Genomic DNA, 21,810 nt, shown 5'->3' with positions numbered 1-21,810 from the left:
CATATCCGTTGAGGCATTTGTGCCAAATACTACTTTCTAATTGGAGATGTTCCAAAAGCTACAATAAATTCTGCATCTGCCTCCTCATTACGCATTGCTTTGGCCCGGATGTTTACATGGTGGAAATAGAAAGCGATATTCAATGGCAGCACGATTAAGTTTGTAAAATGTGTTTATCGTTGGTACTGACTCATTTTTGAAAAATTCCTTGCCAAAAGTGAGCAGAGCATCCACCAATGAGTGGACATCCACCAATGAAAAGACGCAAGATGAGAAACAGAAAAAACAGGAAAGAGCAGAGATTGCAAACCCTTGCCAGGATGTATTTTCAGTGGTTTTTAAGGGCTTTTGTGTTGAAACAAATATGGCAGCCGAACCACGTGACTAATGACGTCATCATTGTTTTTTTCCTAAACCAATTTATTCATAGATTATGGTCAAGAAATTTCATCTTGATCGGATGAAGTTTTGTACTTGTCGAATTATGACGTCATAATGGCACCTATGACATGATCATTAACATATTTTATTCCCCATGGAGAGTTATTTACAATGAGCCATGTCTCAAATTTTTTCTATTCAGCGCTTTCGGAGAAATAGAGGTGCAAAGTTTTTTCGGTTTTTTCCAAGATGGCGGCCGAACCACGTGACCTATGACGTCATAATTATAAAAAATTATACAGGTGGAGTTGCGCCTATAGTGAAAATTTCCTGTCAATCAGACCAGCGATTGCAGAGAAAATCAAATTTATTCTGTGTGGACGAACAAACAAACAAACGGGACTCAAATGCTAATGCCCTCTCCTCTGGCGAGGGTAACTATAACGGCACTCAGTAGAGAACATACCTCCGCCAGGTGAACAGTTTATGTTTTGTATCCCAGAGTAGACCAGAAAATCACAATACAGAATCACATTTAAGCAAAATCATCCGTCCACAACTTTTTGAGATATCCTGCTATGTATCGTTTTTGGCCCTGTCAACCAATGGTGAAGAATCACTTAAAAAATTAAACTAGCTGGATCCGGTTCTGGATCTTCACCAAAATCGAATCAACTCTTCCTTGTCATACACATAAAGGTGGGCGCGATTCGGAAAATTTAAGTCCGCTTACTGCTTATCCGCTCCGCCAGCCCGTGTAGTCCGATTCGCTTATCCGCTTCAGCGGCCGAAAATCTTAGTCCGCTTACCGCTTATCCGCTTATCCGCTTCGATTCGATTTTTTTAAAGCGCTTCGACGTTTTTAAAGCGATTTTTGACGTTTCTAAAGGGAATTTAATGCTTTTTAAGCCTAATTAGCCATTTCTAACTACTACAAAGACAAACAAAGCTTTTAAGATCAAAAATATACATTTTTATTTAAATAAAATTTATTGAAATAAAGTTTTCCACTCGACTCTACTCTACTCTACAGTATAATTTTAATATATGCAAGTTACATTAAAGAAAAATCAATTTGCCCGTCCTTTCTTTGACAAGAGAGTCTACTAGTCAACAGACCTGGCGCCGGCCATGTCCTGGAAGGACTTGTGGCGGCTGCGTCTGCTGCCGCCGTCGAGGGCCGCCTTGAGGTCGTTGTGCTGGGACTGCTGGTTTGCGTCGCTCGTGTGCCTGTCCCTGGCACTGCCGCTGGGCTGGAGAGTCAGAAATCTCTCCATCTTGACGTTATTGCCGCTCTAGCGTCCAATAAAATATTCAGTTTTCACTTATTATTCACTTAAATAAATATTCACAATTCTAGAGTAACGGCTCAGGCTAACAGCTGATTTGGCGAATCGCGATGCGCTTTAATTTTTCGGTAGACCGCTTACGCTTATCCGCTTCGGTTTCCGGGGGTTGTTCTGATTCGCTTATCCGCTTCGAAAACGTTAGTCCGCTGCAGTGGATAAGCGGATAAGCGGACTTTCGAAGCGGACCGCCCACCTTTGCATACACACAACCTGTCCACCAAGCTTCGGCCGAATCAGTCCACAACTTTCTGTGATATCCTGGTATATGTCGGTTTTAGCCCAATCACTCACTGGTGAAGAATCACTTAAATAATTCTACTCGCTGGATCCGGATCCGAATCCTCTCCAAAATTGAATCGATTCTTCCTTGTCACACACACGACCTGTCCAACAAATTTCGTCCAAACCCGTCCATAACCTTTTGAGATATCCTGCTATGTATCGTTTTTGGCTTGATCTCCCAATGGTGAATAATCACTTTAAAATTATATAATTCTCATATCCGAATCCATATTCAGATCTTCACCAAAATTGAATCGATTCTTCCTTGTCACACACACGACCTGGCCAACAAATTTCGTCCAAATCCGTCCATAACTTTTTGAGATATCCTGCTATGTATCGTTTTTGGCCTGATCTCCCAATGGTGAATAATCACTTTAAAATTATATAATTCTCATATCCGAATCCATATTCAGATCTTCACCAAAATTGAATCGATTCTTCCTTGTCACACACACGACCTGTCCAACAAGTTTCGTCCAAATCCGTCCATAACTTTTTGAGATATCCTGCTATGTTTAGTTTTTGGCCCTATCGCCCAATGGTGCAGAATCACGTAAAAATTCTAGTAGCCGGATCCGAATCCGGATCTTCATCAAAATCGAATCATTTCGGCCTTGTCACATACACTACATCTCTGCCAAATTTCGTCCGAATCCGTCCATAAATTGTTGAGATATCTTGTTCACAAACGGACAAACAGACAGACAGGGATGAAAACATAACGTCCACCACTTTTGGTGGCGGAGGTAATGAAATGCTAGGGTCTCTGGCTTACATCGATGAAGTTTTATGGAAAATTGTTTTTTGAAGTTATTTACAATATTATTGTGGTACTTCCTGTTTTTCAGCAACTATGAAGTCATAAAAGAATCATTAAGTTTGTATTGAAGGAAGTTGATTGTGGCCTGCACCGATTGCTGTGTGCAATATGACACGATTCGATTGAAACAAATAATAGACGATTGGGATTTTTTTTTTCAGTTCCCACGCCCATTATGCTATTAGCACACTCGATTTTCACTACTCTAAGCCAAACAAGGAAATGCAGTGTCTTTTTCATCTCAAAATTTGCCTCTGGTAATTCATATCAAAGCGTACCATCATACTGTGCAGATTGACATCAAGATACCTTGATGCCATCTAATCCGTCAAACTGCAAGCACAGTTATGATGTTATACGGGAATAGTCATAATTATATTATCACATGATGCCAGCACAGAGTTGAACTTGGTTTACATTTGGTTTGAAGCCTTCATCACATATTTACCTCCGCCACCAAAGGTGGATGGAGGTTATGTTTTCACCCCTGTCTGTCTGTCCGTTTGTCCATTTGTTACTTGCCGGAATAGATTCCGGCAAGTATGTTGGTTGGTTGGTTTGTCTATCTGTCTGTCTGTTTGTCTGTTTGTTACTTGCCGGAAAAGATTCCGGCAAGTATGTTGATCGGTTGGTTTGTTACTTGTCGGAAAAGATTCGGGCAAGTATGTTGAACAGTTGGTTTGTCTGTTTGTCTGTCTGTTTGTCTGTCTGTTTGTCTGTCTGTCTGTCTGTTTGTCTGTCTGTTTGTGTGCAGCACTACGTCTATGTCGTTGCACATAGAATCGCCAAACTTTACACACATATTTGTCTTGCCCTGGAATAGACTGTGCCCAATTTTAACTCTCTCGGCCCAAGGCCTCCATTATGACGTCATAATTTGATAATTCGACGAGTACAAAACTTCATCCAATCAAGATGCAATAATTCTTGAGTGCCATGTCGGCATAAACTGGTGGAGAAAAAAAAAAAAAGATGACGTCATCGGTCACGTGGTTCGGCCGCCATCTTTGAAAAACCGAAAAACTTTGCACCTCTATATCTCCGAAAGTGCTGAATAGAAAAAATTTGAGACACGGCTCAATGTAAAGAACACTCCATGGGGAATAAAATATGCTAATGATGATGTCATAGGTGCCTCCATTATGACGTCATAATTCGACAAGTACAAAACTTCATCCGATCAAGATGAAATTTCTTGAGCATAATCTAGGAATAAATTTGTTTAGAAATCAAATGATCCAAAATGGCCGATTAAAAAAAAAAAAAAAAGTACATTCCGGCAAGTCCTTGGTCTCTGACCGATTTTTCATCTGTCTGTTTGTTTGTGCACAGTACTACGTCTACATCGTTGCACAGAGGTCATCGCCATACTTTACACACATATTTGCCTTGCCCTGGAATAGACTGTGCCCAATTTTTAACTCTCTAGGCCCAAAGTCAAGCTCAAGGTCACTCAAACGTGAAATCAGGGGGGTCGAGTTTTCATTTAAAATATATTTCAAACCACTGCAACTCTAAAAGTACAAGAGATATGCATACACTTACTGTTACTGACATATAGGAAGTCACATACGACATTTCATTTGGCACCATGACCTTTGACCTTGAGTGACCTTGAAAGCTCAAACTCGAGGTCAAAAATTGTTTGTTTTTTACTAATAACTCTGTCAAACATTATCCGATTCCCTTCTAACCAACACCAAAATGTTCATTATTCAATTCCCGAAAAATAACGTGGCATACAATAGTCAAAAATGCTTAGTTTTAATTATTTTTTGGGGTCAAAGGTCAGGGGGCCAAGTTTTCATTGAAAATATATTTCAAACCACTATAACTCTGAAAGGACAAGAGATATGCATACACATACTCGGTTACCTTCCATTGCTTAGCGTATATACATGTATAGATTTCCCACCATTTTGAACCAAAATGGCCGATTTAAAAAAAAAGTACATTCTGGCAAGTCCTCGGTCTCTGACGGATTTTTCATTTGTTACTTGCAAAATCGAAGATTTTTCAAGTATATTGGTTGGTTGTGTTTGTGGTTCTGTCTGTTTGTCTGTCTGTTTGTCACCAGCATACAGGTCACAATTTTCAACCGATCTTCACGAAACTTCACCAAATGGTAGAGTTGGTCAAAAGCAAGAAGCCTATTGTTTTTGGGGTCAAAAGGTCAACAGGCCGAAGGTCACCAACTTTGCTAAATTTCTAAAATCCTCAATTTTCATCCGATTGACCTGAAATTTGAAGAGGTCTTGTATATCTGGTCACTGAATTCAACCACCAAGTATTTTTGAGGGCAACTTCGGCCAAAAGGTCAACATAGGCCAAATTGCTAAAATCCTCCATTTTCATCCGATTGACTTGAAATTTGAAGAGGACTTGCATATCTGGTCACTGAATTCAACCACTTAGTATATTTGAGGTCAACATCGGCCAAAAGGTCATCGTAGGCCAAATTGCTGAAATCCTCAATTTTCATCCGATTGACTTGAAATTTGAAGAGGACTTGCATATCTGGTCACTGAATTCAACCACCAAGTATATTTGAGGTAAACACAGGCTAAAAGGTCAACATAGGCCACATTTCTAAAATCCTCAATTTTCATCCAATTGACTTGAAATTTGAAGAGGACTTGCATATCTGGTCACTGAATTCAACCACCAAGTATATTTGAGGTAAACACAGGCCAAAAGGTCAACATAGGCCACATTTCTAAAATCCTCAATTTTCATCCGATTGACTTGAAATTTGAAGAGGACTTGCATATCTAGTCACTGAATTCAACCACATATTGTATTTTTATGGATCTCTACGTCGGCCTGTTTCCCCTTAAGACGGGGGATTAATCCCCTTGTCCGCGACTGACCGACGTGAGTCCTGGGGGTCCCAACGCTCCTTCCGGTCGGGAGCAGCCATGGTATTTGGTCTACAAAAAGTCCCAAAGACCTGAGTGCCACTCCTGACCGCGAAGCAGGGGAGGGACTCCCACGCGAACCCCGGTTTTAGATGGTCTAGTTGCCGAGCGGTTTTAGCAACCCGAAGTTCGAGTCATCAACATTCACTAACCCGATTCTGAAACGTTGGCCAAATCATTCAGACATGTGGCCCATAAGTGGTGCATCGATGCAAGCAGCTGGTTGCGGGGGTTCGGGCACACAATGGCGGACTCACGCACGCTCCCCTCGGTGCCCAGAGAGCACGATCCATGGGTCGGGGAAGGAAGACAGAGAAGACAGGTGAGTGAGGGGTAAGGTCACAAGGGTACACATCAATAAAGGCAATGCAAGGTGAGGTGCGTCTGGAGACTGAGCGGAGAAAAGCTCGTCCCTACCGTACGTCACCCCCCCTGTTACCTGTTCTACCCTCGCTGTTACGTGGTCCTCCCGGTGACTACCTGGTCTCGGTGACCCCCGGACCGTGAGAGGAACTCCGCCAGAAAGATTTATTATGTATGCGCTTTCGTAACGCAATCAATATGAATTCCAACCAAGAAAAAACCCCACACCAAGGATCCGGAATAATCAATGATATATTCCCCGAGCAATCAACCATCAACAATCAGCACTCAATAGTACAAAGATGTAAACTCATCTACATTAACTCTAAGATGGCCATCTTATACATTCCTCACGTGAGCCCCACTCCCGACTCCCTCCATGGTCAATGTCTCTCACAATGTCTCCGTACTCCTGTAGTTCGATCTCCGCACGTGGGCGGTTGAACGGACCCTTCCTGACGTGCTTTCACCGGGCACGTCCCGTACCGGGAACAACGGCTGCAGCACGCACCTCCTGGCCAAGCAAAGCGGGTAATGTAAAGCAGGCAAAGCAACACGCGGCTTGCCCAGCGCGCGCGGCCCAAGGTGCGACCCGTACGCGGCCTTGTAGACGGCGAGGCGAACTGTGCCAGCTGCTTGGTTCCGTGCACGAACCCACAGTGACTTGACGTGTCAAAGGGTAGTTACACGTCCCGGTAACTCCTCTCGCCAGACGGGCTTTGAAACGCCGATTCTCTTACGTTGCTCAATCGATACCGCTTGCCTCCGAGCTCGGCGAGGAAGAAGAAGAATCGTCGCTTCTCCAGGACCTCGTGTCTTTTCTTCTTCCGTTTCCGGTCTCCTTTTTCCCAGAAGGGCTCCTGACCCTTTAATCACAACAACCTTTAATCGACTACACATTGATAAGCAAAGACCTGAATAGTAATTCACATACATTCACATAAATATGTAACACTCGCCCCTTATCTCCGTGTGTACAAAAATTTACAATTCGTCTCTACCGTCACGTCTTCCCCATATTTCCCCGATACCAAATTCGTCACAATCCCACTAATCCAAAATTTGCCATCACCAATTCATCATCAATCCTTATAAGGAGGGAGAGATTGAACATCAGCACAATGTCACACCCACGTCATGATGCGTCTCACAATCCAAACATTTGCACAGAAAAATCAATAACATGGCATGGTGTGGCGTTCTGTCACCTCAGGTGAGTGGATGTGGATGGTGCAAGGAGATTTCAATCCTAACTATCCTCTTAAATGACATTAACACACTTTACATGACCCGGGGTCTTTCCCTGCCAATCCATTGGCAATCTTACTCTATGCGGTTTTAAGAACCAAATTCCCATTTGACCAAACTGTGGTGCTTCATCAATTTGGGGTCTCACTCCCCCGATTCAACTCCCTGTGCATTTGCACAATTTCAGGACTGGGTCGTGTGGCTCTCCCAGAAGGTCTATCCACCTGCACACCTCCACCACTGCAGTTGCCTCCGAGCTTACCTGCTCCTTACCCGAACCTATCTACCTGTGGAAGGCCCTCTGGCGCTCTCCCCACTTGGTGCCCTCTCTGGCACTGGGCTACCCGGGTCCGTCCTCCGGATCCTCGGGCCCCATCCACAACTCTAACGGCCCCCAGAGCCCACCTGCGGCCTCACCTGGCCGACATCCTAACAGTGGCGGAGTGCCCATTCAACTACACACACTAACAGGCCACACGCCCAGCCATTTCCACGTCACTAATGCACCCATCCAAACACCATTCTTCCACCACGCACCACAGATGCCAATATCCAACCACAATTTACCTACTCCCTCTACCTAACTCTTAAACTACCCTCCCCGGGTATTCGTGATGGGGTCCATCCTCCCCATACACACCTTCGCACCATCCACTCCACTCCACAGTTTCCACCATACTCACTCCATACCATCCATTCCATGCTCTATGCTCACCTGTATTGGCACACCTGTGCAATCACTCCTACTGGTGCTTCCTGCACCCTCCTTCCCCCCAGGCTCATTTGCTCAACACAACACTCAATCACTATTACTCACTCATACACTGCTCCATACACTTCCACGCTCAATACAATCCACAATCACCTCACTCTTTTCACAATACACTTCCGAATACACTTTCAATTCTCAAACACACGGCATCATCTGATCTACCTGGTTCCCTGCTAACTTGGTGCTCCCCGTCTTCCCTTTAAACTAAGCACATACCACGTCATTAACAACCAAACTAATCTCTATGTCCCCACTACCTGTATAATGTCGTGACTTAAATCTCGAGTTACCTATGGTCAATCTTCTCTAGATCCCTATACATTATCCAAACCCTCCCTCGGCGAGCTTACACTGCCATAAACCCCATAGCTATTGCTCATGTGCCCCGTTTGTGGGAGGGATGGCAGAGTTGCCATCCCACCACATTGGGCATCTTCCACTATAAATTTGGCTCATCCAATTCCGACCAATCAAAAATTTTCCAATCACAAATTCCCTATCCCTACCAAATGTCCTTCAACTTGAGCCTCGGTGCGTCGTTACCTTCGCAAAGCTTGGCTTTGCAAAGCTGAGCAATGCATGCGGGTGGTTCGTTGCCGGCGGTTGGGTACGTCCGGCATTCGGTGCAGGGAAGGAGGTTTACTCGGGCCGAGATTCCACGCACCATCTCGGCACGGAGCCGTCCGATGGCCCGATCTCGCCCTGCCGGAACGCGTCAACCACAAGGGGTCGCCGTGACGACCCTTCCGACCGGGCCGCCCGCTCCGCCTAGCGGAGCACAGATGCGACCGTTCGGAGCGAGGCCCGGCGTGGATCCCGCACGGCGGTTCTATCGAAACCGCCGTGGTTACGATCCCCGCTGGTTCCCGCTGCACACAAAGCCCGGCACGAACCGAGGGCTCGCTTCGGCTAAAAGTCGATCTAACCGCTGCTCCGTTTAACGTCGATGCTTCACTTGCATGCTCACACCCCGCGTTCCGTTTTTGCTCACACATCCAGCTGCCTCCATACTCTCGGTCATTGCACCTTCTCTTACACACCCCCCCCAGGTACACTCATAGACTTCGTCACACACCTGACCACCGCACACCTTGGCACACACTCGTCGGTCGTACACCTCACCAACACACCTCCTCGTGCCCACTCCTCGGTCACATCCTCTGTGACAACCACGGGGGTGCACTCACCTGCACACCCAATCACGTGTCTCACGACCAACTCAAGTGTGCATTCCCACACACGCTCGACCATTCAAGGTGTGCATCCTTCCATTCCAGGTGTACATTCTCTCTCACCTGCCACAACCAACTCTTGCTCCATGTCACTCTCACTACTCTCACCACCACACTCGGTCGCGCATTCACCCTTACTCTCGACAGCGCACTCTGTAATCATGCACCCGTCCGTTACACCCCTTTCTCGTGCATCCTCTTGTGCACACTCTCCCGTTACGTCCTCCGTAACACTCACCACAGGTGTGCACTCTTTCGTTACATCCCCTGTAACACTCCCCATCACGCGCTTCCATGTGCCCCCCCCCCGCACCTGCGCCACGACCAACTCACTCTCGACAGCACACTCACTCCTCGGCGCGCACTTTTCCTCGCACACCCCCTCCTTCACACTCTGTACCTGTCACACACCTTACCAGCGGCCTCTCACGAACACCCGGGTCTACACCAACACCCAAACCGACTGAATCTCCCCTCACACCATATACATTTCCGAGTATATCGCCACTCACCTCGGCACCTCGTCGTCGCTCCTCCGCCACCTGCAAACTCTTTATTTGGTCAGTAAGCACATCATCACGATTTGAGCACAGACCTTGCACCAATTCCATCACCTCCTCCTTTATCTCCCTCTTAGTTTCCCTCCGTCTCTTCTTAATTTCACTCACCCCTCTTCCACATCCTCTAACTTTTGCTTCACCTCTTTCATTTCCCGGTGCGCCCCCTCAATTTCGTCCTCTAAGGCCACCTTGATCGTTTTTATGTGCCGCCTCACCTCCCGTTCTTTCGTCTCCATTGCCTCTGTCACCTCGTCCAACCTCTTTGTCAACCCCTCATGTACCATCTGACATTCCCTCTTCGTCGCTACCAGTTCCTTTTTTTATTATTTCTGCATCGCCTTTCACCCCCCGATTATCGCAGTGTTCTTCTCCACTTTCTCCACTAATTCCTTCTGTCCCACCGTCAGCTGTTTTACTCCCCTCGTCAGATCCTCTATGCCCCCCTGTAACCTAACCGTCCTATTTCTCACCTCTTTCTCCATACGCTCCTCACCTCGCTTTACCTCCTCGCGTACCCCCGCGACCTCCTCGCCCACACCTCGTCTGATCTCCTCCCCCATTTCTCCCATCTCCTTGGTAGATGCTGCCCTCATCTGTTCCAAATCATTCCTCTGGGCATCCAATTTGGTTTCTAACCCGATTTTCACCCCCTCTATCTGATCTCCCATCTGTTTAATTTCCCGGGCGGATTGCTCCCCTATTTCCCTCAATTTGCCTTCCATGATGTGTTCTAACCCCCCTAACCCATTCTTCACCCCCTCCATCTGGTTCTCCTGGGCAGCCATTCTATTTTCCAACCCCGTTAACCCCTCCTTCATTTCCCAAATTTGATTACCCATGTCCTCTAGTTGGCCCCCCAATTTACCTTCGAGCCCCCCGATTTGGTTTCCCATATCATTTCTCAATTCCCCGATTTGGTTTTCTAAACCCTCAAATTTGCTGTCTAACTTCCCAATTTGGGCACTAGTACCCCTTGCTTCGTCCCTCATTGCCCCCATTTGGACCCCCATTGCTCCAATTTGCCCCCCCAATCGCTGCCCCATTCCCCTGAAATTATCGTCTGTCTTTACCATAAAGGCTATCATCTGCTTCATAAACAGGTCCAAATTCATTGGTGGCGCGGGCTCAGCTGCCGCAACCACGTGCGAGCCGCCATTTTGTGCCTCTACAACCACGTGCGCGAGGGCGCCACCATCTTGTGCACCTGATACCCCCGCAACCACATCTTCATTGCTCTCCTCCTCCCTCTCCTCCATATACATTTCCCTGGGGTCCTGGGTCGCTTCTAACCCCTCTTCTAATTCCCCCACCGGCATCCGGTCGCCTTGATCATCTATGGCGCGATTTCAAATTTGGATGTTAAAACTAAATTTTGGCCTCTCCAAATTTTGGCCAAATTTTTTTTATTTTTTTTTAGATGTTAAAAAATTTGGTTCGGGCCTCGAATCCCACTCCTGACACCAATTTGTTACGGATCTCTACGTCGGCCTTTTTCCCCTTAAGACGGGGGATTAATCCCCTTGTCCGCGACTGACCGACGTGAGTCCTGGGGGTCCCAACGCTCCTTCCGGTCGGGAGCAGCCATGGTATTTGGTCTACAAAAAGTCCCAAGGACCTGAGTGCCACTCCTGACCGTGAAGCAGGGGAGGGACTCCCGCTCGAACCTCGGTTTTAGATGGTCTAGTTGCCGAGCGGTTTTAGCAACCCGTAGTTCGAGTCATTAACATTCACTCACCCGATTCCGAAACGTTGGCCAAATCGCGCCACAGGTATTCAATTGGGAAAAGACAAGGGCGACCGGACGAGCATGAAGAAGAAGAACGAAGGTAGGAAATAACAGGATTTATTACTACTATTATGCACACAATCAAAAAGAACCAAGGAGAAGGAAAGATACGAAAATAATTTACAGAGGGATGGAAGGACCAGGACACAGTGCAATATTAACTTATACAAGCTTACTTATACCCAGGGACAAGACACACAAAACAAACTCACGTACACAAAAGGATGGAATGGCAGGAATGGTTTGGGACGGCAGAGGAGGGTCCAGTTAGATGGTGGCGTCGAGGTCCGGCTCCAAGCGCGCGCTCCGATCCACGCTTTGGGGTTGAGGCGAAAACCCGGCAAACACAGCTCCGCTTTGCGTCTCACCGACCGGCAATAGGGCCTAGAGGGTCTCGGCCTATTGCCGCAATACAGGCACCCCCTCACGTCTCTCTCTTTCAGTCTTGCTGGATCACGCCTCTCGTTCGTGCCTCCTCACCGACCTTGTACCTTCTCTGTCCAACTCTCATGAACCTTCAAGCACCTCCCTCCACAGAACTCTCACTTCAGAACTGCTCATGGGGCTCCCTCACTCATCTGAGGTGGGGGCTCCCGGCAACGGGTTATATAGGCCACATCCTCTCAAGCCATACCCCTGAGCCATGGTTGGTCGTTCGGGGCTCCACCCTTCATGATGAGGTGGGTGCCATGCCTTTCTTCTCCGAGCCGACCGCGTGTTCAATGGAGGGTGAATGCAGTTGGCAATTGCAGACAAATGGGGAATTGAAAATGGGGAAATCTATCTTATTTGAATTCGGTGCAATGCAGAGTCAAATAATGGGAAACACAACCTTAAACTAATACACATAATAAAGAAATAACTATTTAGAAGGGTATATGATTTGCTACGTGCATGTATATGGACTAACTAAGAGGACGACCTTTGACCTTTACACACAAAACGGAGATATTTACAAGAATTCATTATACTTACAGAGGGTGATATTTACAACAATTACAAATCTGCAACAATATTTTAGGTAAACAAAGGCCAAAAGGTCAACATAGGCCAAATTTCTAAAATCACAAATTTTCATTTGATTGACTTGAACTTCTAAGAGGATTTACATATATGGTCACTGAATTCAACCACCAACTATTTTTGAGGTCAACATCGGCCAAAAGGTCAACATAGGCCAAGTTTTTAAAATCCTCAATTTACATCCGATTGACTTGAAAATTAAACAGCATTTGCACATTGTGTCACAGAATTGGGAAACCAACTATATTTTGAGGTCAAAAGGTCAAAGGTCAACTCAAGGTCAAACTTCTAAAATCATCATTTTTCATCTGAAAAATCGTCACTTTTCATCCTGTTGACCTGAACTTTGATCAATATCGCAATTTTTAATCTTCATGAAATGGACAATTTGCTGTATTAATGGAAAACTTTGGGGCGGGTTAGGGGGGCGTATTTTGCAAGTATCGTGCTCCGTATGACGTCTTCTTGTTTGTTTGTCACACGGCCTACAGGTCACAATTTTCAACCGATCTTCACAACACCTCACCAAATGGTAGAGTTGGTCAAAAGCAAGAAGCCTATTGTTTTTGGGGTCAAAAGGTCAACATAGGCCAAAGGTCACCAACTTTGCCAAATTTCTAAAATCCTCAATTTTCATCCAATTGACTTGAAATTTGAAGAGGACTTGCATATCTTGTCACTGAATTCAACCACCAAGTATTCTTGAGGTCAACATCGGCCAAAAGGTCAACATAGGCCAAATTTCTAAAATCCTAAATTTTCATACAATTGACTTGAAATTTGAAGAGAATTTTCATGTCAGCTTACTTAAATCAACCACCAAGTATTATTGAGGTCAACATACGCCAAAATGTCAACATCGGCCAAATTTCTAAAATCCTCAATTTTCATCTAATTGACTTGAAATTTGAACAGCATTTGCACATTGAGTCACTAAATAGGGAACCTAACTATTTTTGAGGTCAAAAGGTCAACTCAAGGTCAACCTTCCAAAATCATTTTTCATCTGAAAAATCGTCACTTTTCTTCCTATTGACCCGAGCTTTCATTAAGATTGTCAATTTTAATCTTGATGAAATGGACAATTTGCTGTGTCAATGGATTTTTTTTCTTTGTGGGGGGTGGGGGGGGGGGGGGGCGTGGGGTAGATTTTGCAAGTATCGTGCTCCGCATGACATCTTCTTGTTTGTTTGTTGGTTTGTGAACAAAATATCTCAAAGTTGTGGACGGATTCGGACGAAATTTGGCAGAGAGGTAGCATATGTGACCAGGACGAAATGATTAGATTTTGGTGAAGATCCGGCTTCGGATCCGGTTACTAGAATTTTAAAAGTGATTCTTCACCATTGGGAGATAGGGCCAAAAACGATACATAGCAGGATATCTCAAAAAGTTGTGGACGGATTTGGATGACACTTGGTCGACCGGTTGGGTGTGTGGCAAGGACTAATCGATTCGATTTTGGTGAAGATCTGAATATGGATTCGCATATGAGATTTATTTAATTTCTAAGTGATTCTTCACCATTGAGTGATATGGCCAAAAATTATATATAGCAGGATATCTCAAATAGTTGTGGACAGATTTGGACGAAACTTGGTGGACCGGTTGGGTGTGTGACGAGGACTAATCGATTCGATTTTGGTGAAGATCTGAATATGGATTCGGATATGAGAGTTTTTTTAAATTTTAAGTGATTCTTCACCATTGAGTGATAGGGCTAAAACTAACATATAGCAGGATATCTCAAAAAGTTATGCATGGATTTGGACGAAACTTGTTGGACAGGTTGTGTGTGTTACAAGGAAGAATCGATTCAATTTTGGTGAAGATCCCTATCCGGCTAGTATAATTGTTTAAGTGAATCTTCACCATTGGGAGATAGGGCCAATAGGAGGATATCTCAAATATATATGTAGCATCTCTCTCTCTCTCTCTCTCTCTCTCTCTCTCTCTCTCTCTCTCTCTCTCTCTCTCTCTCTCTCTCTCTCTTTCTCTCTCTCTCTCTCTCTCTCTCTCTCTCTCTCTCTCTATATATATATATATATATATATATATATATATATATATATGAGAAATAGTAGAAACTCCACAGTACGAGCAGGGCGTCTCATTTGCATTAAATAAATAATCGGGAGATTAAATCAGATGCGGACGTAGCTTCAGGACGGTCGATCTTTAATTTTCAACAAGCTTTCGACCAACAAAGGTCTTCTTCTTAGTCTACAGAAACAACAGGCATGTATATCAGACAAGTATGTATAGTGATATGTGTGTAAGATGTGTGATGTGTGTAGAAAATGCATACAAAAGGAAGAGCCACGTTAAAGCTCACTCACCGTCCCCAAGTTCAGCAGAAGTGAAGCGCAGCTTACAGTTACCGTTCGCGTTACAGTTGGTGCACGTGCATATACAAATATAGAGATACATACATACATAAACACACAAACATATATTCATATACCATTTATATTCATATAATATATTTATATATTTATTTATATAAATGATATAGAAAGGTAGAATGAATGAATGAGTGAATGAATGAATGAATGGGTTACGGTTAATGATTTGATTGGGTTGATGTAGGAACATTCTTTAGTCATCAAAATTTATGCCATGAGGGATTTTTGTCCGAAGTTTATGTGTCCAAAAGGACTCACGTTTCAGAATCGTGGTGTGTGATCGATTTGTGATTGATTCAATGGCAGAGTTTTGAATGTCATTTATAGAGTGATCCGGTTGATGAAAGTGTATCGTGTAAGGTAGAGATTTGCCCTGACTGGTGTGGAAGTTATTGATTTCTGACCGGGTGTTATTAAATCGTGTGTAGAGTGTATTCTCAGTTTTTCCAACATATTGTTTGGTGCACTTTTGGCAAGTGATTAGGTATATGACCCATGTAGATTTGCAGTTCATATAGGAGGTGATGGGGAATTTTTGTCCAGTGCTAGAACTACAAAATTTGTTTCCTTCTAGTAAATGCTTGTGACTAATACATTTGTTTGCTGTGCATTCATCGAAGCCAGGGATCCTAGTTTCTTTGTTGTGGGGCTGTGGGTGCTTTGTATAATACAGTATACTTATAAAAGTATACTTCCTCATATACTTATAAAAATATATAATATACTTATAAATATAGTAGGATATCTCAAAAAGTTGTGGACGGATGATTTTGATTTTATTTAATTTTTGTATCGTGATTTTCTCCTCGTCGTGGGATACAAAACGTAAACTGTTCACCTGGCGGAGGTATGCTCTCTACTGAGTGCCGTTCTCGTTGATATTTGAGTTGAATTCCTAAAAGGTCATGCATCATTATCTTCCTTCGTAAACTTCTTCCACCCTTCCATATGCTTCTTTGTAGTTGTTTATGAGCACCGATCCAGGCTGGAGAAGTCTCTGCAGAAGGAACGGACAGACCACAAAAAGACCAAGGAAGGTAATTCCAATTATACGATGATCGGGATTTGGGATCCTTTAAGGATGTGGTTGGTGTACGACTCTTATTCTGCTCTCATTGTTTCTTGCCGCCTGCTTTTGAAATGCAATTACAAGTCTCCTTCTTTCCTATTCACAGACTTTCTCGTTTACAAGTTGGACACACAGGAAAGCCTGAATAAAGAGAAGGTGAGCTGCCATTTCAGAATGGATTTTAGCTCGTATTGAAAACTCATAGTTTTGTGACATCAGGAGGATTTGATTGTGGGTTTGAGTACCAGCTTTAAGCCCTTGTCATGGATACAGTTCTTCTTCGTCATGCTTTTTTTACACGAAGCACATGTTGCAACATATCTGCCAACCCCGTGTGTAGAACTACACCCAGGAACAATATTTATTTTTCATTGCAATTCCTGCATTGTAAGACTATTTTGCAAACGATCTGTTTTTGTTGTTTATAACACCAGGATAGCTCCGTGGTGTTATTTTTTCCAGAGTGTTGTGGTCACTGAGTTAAATGAACCATACGCTTGAACAGAACCGCAAACTTGCATTTCAAGTTAATTATATTTTGCATATTAAAACTGAACAGATCCCAGCATCACCTATTTGGTTTTATTCCGACGCCTGTCTTGGCTTAACTTTTACACTATCAATTTTTCAGCACAAGCTCACTCCTTGCAGGTAATGACCAAGCAACCAAATTGTATAAAGCAGGGGTTTATTATTTTTGAAGTGGAAGATAATTCGAAAAATCACTAATGGCTGGGGGTGGTGGTAGAGGTAGAGGTGGAGGAGGGGGGAGGGAGGGGATGTCTGGGAGCAGAAGCTAGTGGTATGTAGAAGCCCGGTCAGGCAATCGCAGTGTATTTCTGCTCTTAAAAAACCCCTAGTTTTTGTGGCCTGGCCAGTTAACATTTCTTATTAACATGATGGAATATCGTGCCTTTCAGCTAATTCCCTGATAATCATACTTTTTCAATATGCGATTGCATGTTATGTAACCTAAACAATGATTAAAAGAAATACAGAACCATATTTAACGCCAAATTTTTTATATTTATAATGTTCGGAGCAGGTTCCGGTTCGAGCAGAAATAGATGCCGTAAATCGCCGCCTGCTGCCTTCTAATTAAATCAAAGTAAAGTATTGTTACGTTTATGGGGAGGGGTTGGGGGGTTACATCTCTGTAGAACAAAGTTCACACCAGCCCAAACGAACGAAGCAGAAAGCTATGGGATTCTGCCAGGCAAGAGAGTGGAGGGTCGGGGAGAAGGGGGAGCGGGGTGCGGAGCTATGATCGTCCCTCGGAAGGGGTGGAGCCCAATGCCTGGAGAGGCGGTGGGTTGTCATTGGAGACCAGGGGGGAGCTGTCAAAAAGTCGCAAGAGGATTTGCGTTAGATCTTAGAAGAGGGAGGAGCTGATAAGGGCAGTCAGGGATTGCGAGAGATCTGAGAAGAGAGAGGAGCCAGGAGGAGCGGGAACAGGGTGCAGAGGAGCTCTCGATTGAGTAAGGAGAATTAACAGTGTGCTGAGGAGCTCGCATTTTTGCTGAGAACTGTGGTGTTCTGAGGTGATGGGTCTTGCTAAGAAGGAGAGCTTTAAGGAGGTTGTGCTTCTTGCCTGCTTTGGCCCTGGTGCTGTTCTCATCCTCCCTCATTGCCTGTTGATGGTCCTGTTCTTCTCCGCATCACCTCTTCATCATCCTGTTCCCACCTTCCCATCGTCTTGCCCATCTCATCGCCTGCTCCTCCTATCCCCCGCTGCCACCAGAGATAAGTCGCCCGGTTGTGTCCCGCAGCCCATCTGTGCTTGTGACTGGAGAGAGAGGTGTCTTCGTTTTTATATGATTTATTTTACCTTATTGTATTATGAATATGAATGAATAATCGTTTTAAGGCCATTTTCCCCGCTAGAGCGGGGGTTAGCCTTGCGGGCCCCATGACAATCATGGTTCCCTGTTTGAGGCAATGTTTTTATGGCCGGATGCCCTTCCTGACGCCAACCCTTGGTCACGCTCTTCGATGCGCAGGGATATGGTGTACCTATTCTAAACCGGGGTACACACCGGGATCATTCATCCCAGCAAGCTGGTACTCAATTTGCCGACCTCGGAAGGATGACAGGCTGCGTCAACCCCCCTGGCGTTAATTCAGCGATCGACCGGGATTCGAACCCAGGATCCGAGGATCCCAAGCCGGCACCCTAACCGCTAAGCCAACACCAGGCTTAGCGGTATTAGTTGTAGTATTAGTTGTTATTAAATTGGTCCATGTGCTGTTGGTGTTTGGCACCACTCCATGGTTTGGTTTTTCATTTCCATTGAAGTATGTGCAAAGGATCTGTGCTTATTACCACTCAAGTGTGTGCACCTGTGAACAATCATCTATTTGCCAAAATGACATGCCAATCTTTGTAATATGTTTGAAAGCACAGATTTATCAGCGCTAGTCCTGTAGATGTTGGAAGCAAGGAAGAGTGAGTGTTGTGGCCACAGAGGGAATTAGAACGACACTCGGTAGAGCGCATACCTCCGCCAGGCTGAACAGTTTGTTTTGTATCCCACTGATAGGCCGGATCTGGATTTGGACCTGAACCAAAATCGAATCGGCTTGTTCTCGTCACCTAACCAACTCATCCACCAAGTTTATTCATTACTCGTCCGTAACGTTTTTGAAATATCATGTTATATATCGCTTTTCACCCAATCTCTCAATGGTGAAGAATCACTTAAAAATTAAATAATTCTCGTATTCGAATCCATATTCAGATCTTCACCAAAATTTAACCAATTCTTCCGTGAGACACACCCAAACTCTCCACCAAGTTTTGTCCAAATCCGTCCATAACTTTTTGAGATATCCTGCTATGTATCATTTTTGGCCATATTTCCCAATGGTGAAGAATCACTTTAAAAATTCTACTAGCCAGATCCGAATCCGCATCTTCACCAAAATCTAATCATTTCGTCCTTGTTACATACACTTCCTCTCTGCCGAATTTAGTCCGAATCCGTCCACAACTTTTTGAGATATCTTTTTCACAGACAAACAAACAGACAGACAGACAGGGGTGAAAACATAACCTCCATCCACCTTAGGTGGCGGAGGTAATAAACCAGAATCTCAAAGAGCACAGTCAACTAAACGAGGTGCGTTTCAACTTTTTATTGAGCATGTGAAAAACAATTACATTTTCTGTGCATCTAGGCTATCAGCCAAACACAATATTTAAATATATGGACTGCTAACGGTCTGCAACGTTTCACATGCACTTGGAAGCAACAAGCGTTGACAGTACAAAAATAGGCCTGGCCGCATTGGCCTGGCCAAAGCAGATCCGTTGTGCACTTTTATTTTCATTCACCGCGAAAATACTTTTTGCACTTGGAATTATTTCACCAAATACTCCTGTTTAACCCTCTGAGTACGGGATTTTTTTAAAATAAAAATACCCCCGGTACGGGATTAATTTGGCATTTTGGTACGGGAATGCAACCACGTACTGACGATCTATTTATAGGTACAAGCAACGGTACCCGCCCTATGGGCGGGGCTTCAATTGGGAAGCCGAAATGAAAAGGTAAAATATCAGAAATTGAAGGCTTTTTTTATTTTAAACGATTCATATAAACATCCGTTAAATCATATCACACGCAAATCATCAAAATCTAAACAGTATCTTACTATAATTCACCAAATGTCCCACATTCCACACTTCCACACAATCACGTGTATGAATGTTACGTGTGTGCCATGCACGTGCCGTGTGTGTGGATGCTCCGCACGGGTGGGAGGCCAGAAGCAAACAGGCAATGCAGATACGGGGAATGCTAAAGCATGAAACCAATAAATTCCACATTCCTGTAGCACCTTCAGTCGCACATCAGACATGGACAGCAAGTTCGTGAAGGACTTCCATGAATGAAACACGTACCCGTTCGCAGACAAACGGATACGTTCACGTATAGAAACATCGATCTTGGGACCGTGGTGAATCTGCATATGGTGATCCGCGAAGTTCACGTTCAGAAAGTAGAAACCATCACGACAGTCGTCATTCACTTGAACTCGATATCTCTTTTTTAATTCCAAACAACATAAGTCCAATTAATCACGAAATAAACTTTTAACAACATTGTTAATGTTTCCTTCATTGTAAAAACTTCCAAATCAACAGTTAACAGGATTTTGAGCCGATAACTGTTATGGACTTGGCAACATCGATGGAGACAGCGATCTGTTAGCGTATTCACCGCCCAAATAGCTATGTGGAATTCTCTCATGTTGAGTTTAAATGTCGTTTGAACTTTGGCCAAGGTCATTATTTACGTTTAATGATGTTTATATACGAATGATGTTTAATGATGTTTATATTGGTTTTGGGTCGGCCTTTCCGCATATCTCGTGGGATTGTAAGTTCAAGGATTCGTTCAAGGTTCAAGGTTCGTGGGATTGTAAGTATGTAAGATTGTTGTTGTCCGAGTTCGATCCATGCAGCTATGCAGCGATCGGTGCAGCCGTTTGTGCGCGCACCTGGGAAGACAACATCGTCACAATGCGAACAACGAACGAACGTTATGCGAACGCGAATGTTATGTGGGAGTCCAAACCTGAGAATGCTGGAGACCAAAGCTGAAATTGGGAAAACTAAATAGTCTATTTTACTCCCAGGGGTCCCAGGATTACCCACCCAAAATATCTTTGCCTGGGTCGATATCTTTGCCTTTTTAGGGTGACATAGTCACTTTTTTGGTCTTCGAGGCCGACCGATAGGCACAGTGTGACCAGAAGGGACGAGGTTCTCCTGACCGCGTGGCCCTCGACTCGGTGGGGTTTGTCCGCACAACGTGGGCGCATCAGGATGAACTTTAGCCGGGGAGCGTTTGGGCGCGTGGCGCATTTGGGCACCCCGGTCTGATACTGCCGCCCACGCGCATATCAACGTGTGAGTGCACGTGGGTCCCGGCGGTCCCACTGGCCTAGCGCTACCATGTTTAGACAGCGAGGTCCGTCCCCGGGCACCGGCACCTACTCCCGGAAGTCGAGAGAATAGCGGCGCCAGGCACGGTAGGACACCCGCGGAGCCCCGGCGGACCAGGGGCGCGCGAGCCTACGCGTTAGTGTGCTACGGCGGAATCAACGGCTTCGGCCACGGCCGGGCCGATACTCGGCCCGGTCGCACCGGAAATGAACTGGTTCGACGCCCGCGCTAGAGAGGTCGCGGGCGACTGAGATGTATTAACAAATTAGTTAATTAATTTGAGACGTCCGATTTCTAGTGTTTGGAAATTTGGAAGAGCTTGACCCTAGCCTTTCCCTTGCGAGGGCAAGGAGGAACTTAACACTTGACACTTAAGCTTAGTTTGAAGTACACCCTGTCAGCGCTCCCGGTGGGACGGCAGGGCAACCAGAAGGGACGAGGTTCTCCTGACCACGTGGCCCTCGATCTGGGAAGCGAGAGGCGTTCCATTAGTGGACGCGCCCCTCACGCCCGACTTTTGGGCGGCCCCGGCAGGCCGTTTGTTTTGACGTTCCGTGACAGGCCCCGCACCCCCACCTCCGGGCCGACCGGGCGACCGGAATGAATCCTGGTGTCCCGATCCGAACCTTCAGAGCGGGCCGGCTGGGG

At 45.0% G+C, this 21,810-nt stretch overlaps 1 protein-coding gene across 6 annotated transcripts in view; it reads left to right on the top strand.

Moving 5' to 3' along the window:
- Positions 1-21,810, top strand: part of LOC137424664 (uncharacterized) — a 140,223-nt gene that overhangs the window by 29,078 nt on the left and 89,335 nt on the right. For all 6 annotated transcript variants that reach the window (XM_068112359.2, XM_068112360.2, XM_068112358.2 and 3 more), the window contains exons 2-3: positions 16,105-16,179; positions 16,318-16,367. In XM_068112359.2, the coding sequence (XP_067968460.2) occupies positions 16,105-16,179; positions 16,318-16,367 (125 nt within the window). The remainder of the gene's footprint in view (positions 1-16,104; positions 16,180-16,317; positions 16,368-21,810) is intronic.

The sequence above is a fragment of the Myxine glutinosa genome, chromosome 4, assembly GCF_964187855.1.
Source record: "Myxine glutinosa chromosome 4, kmMyxGlut1.1, whole genome shotgun sequence".
Classification (NCBI taxonomy): Eukaryota; Metazoa; Chordata; class Myxini; order Myxiniformes; family Myxinidae; genus Myxine; species Myxine glutinosa.
Note: the sequence above shows the minus strand (reverse complement) of the source record. Positions and strands in the feature narration are given on the sequence as shown.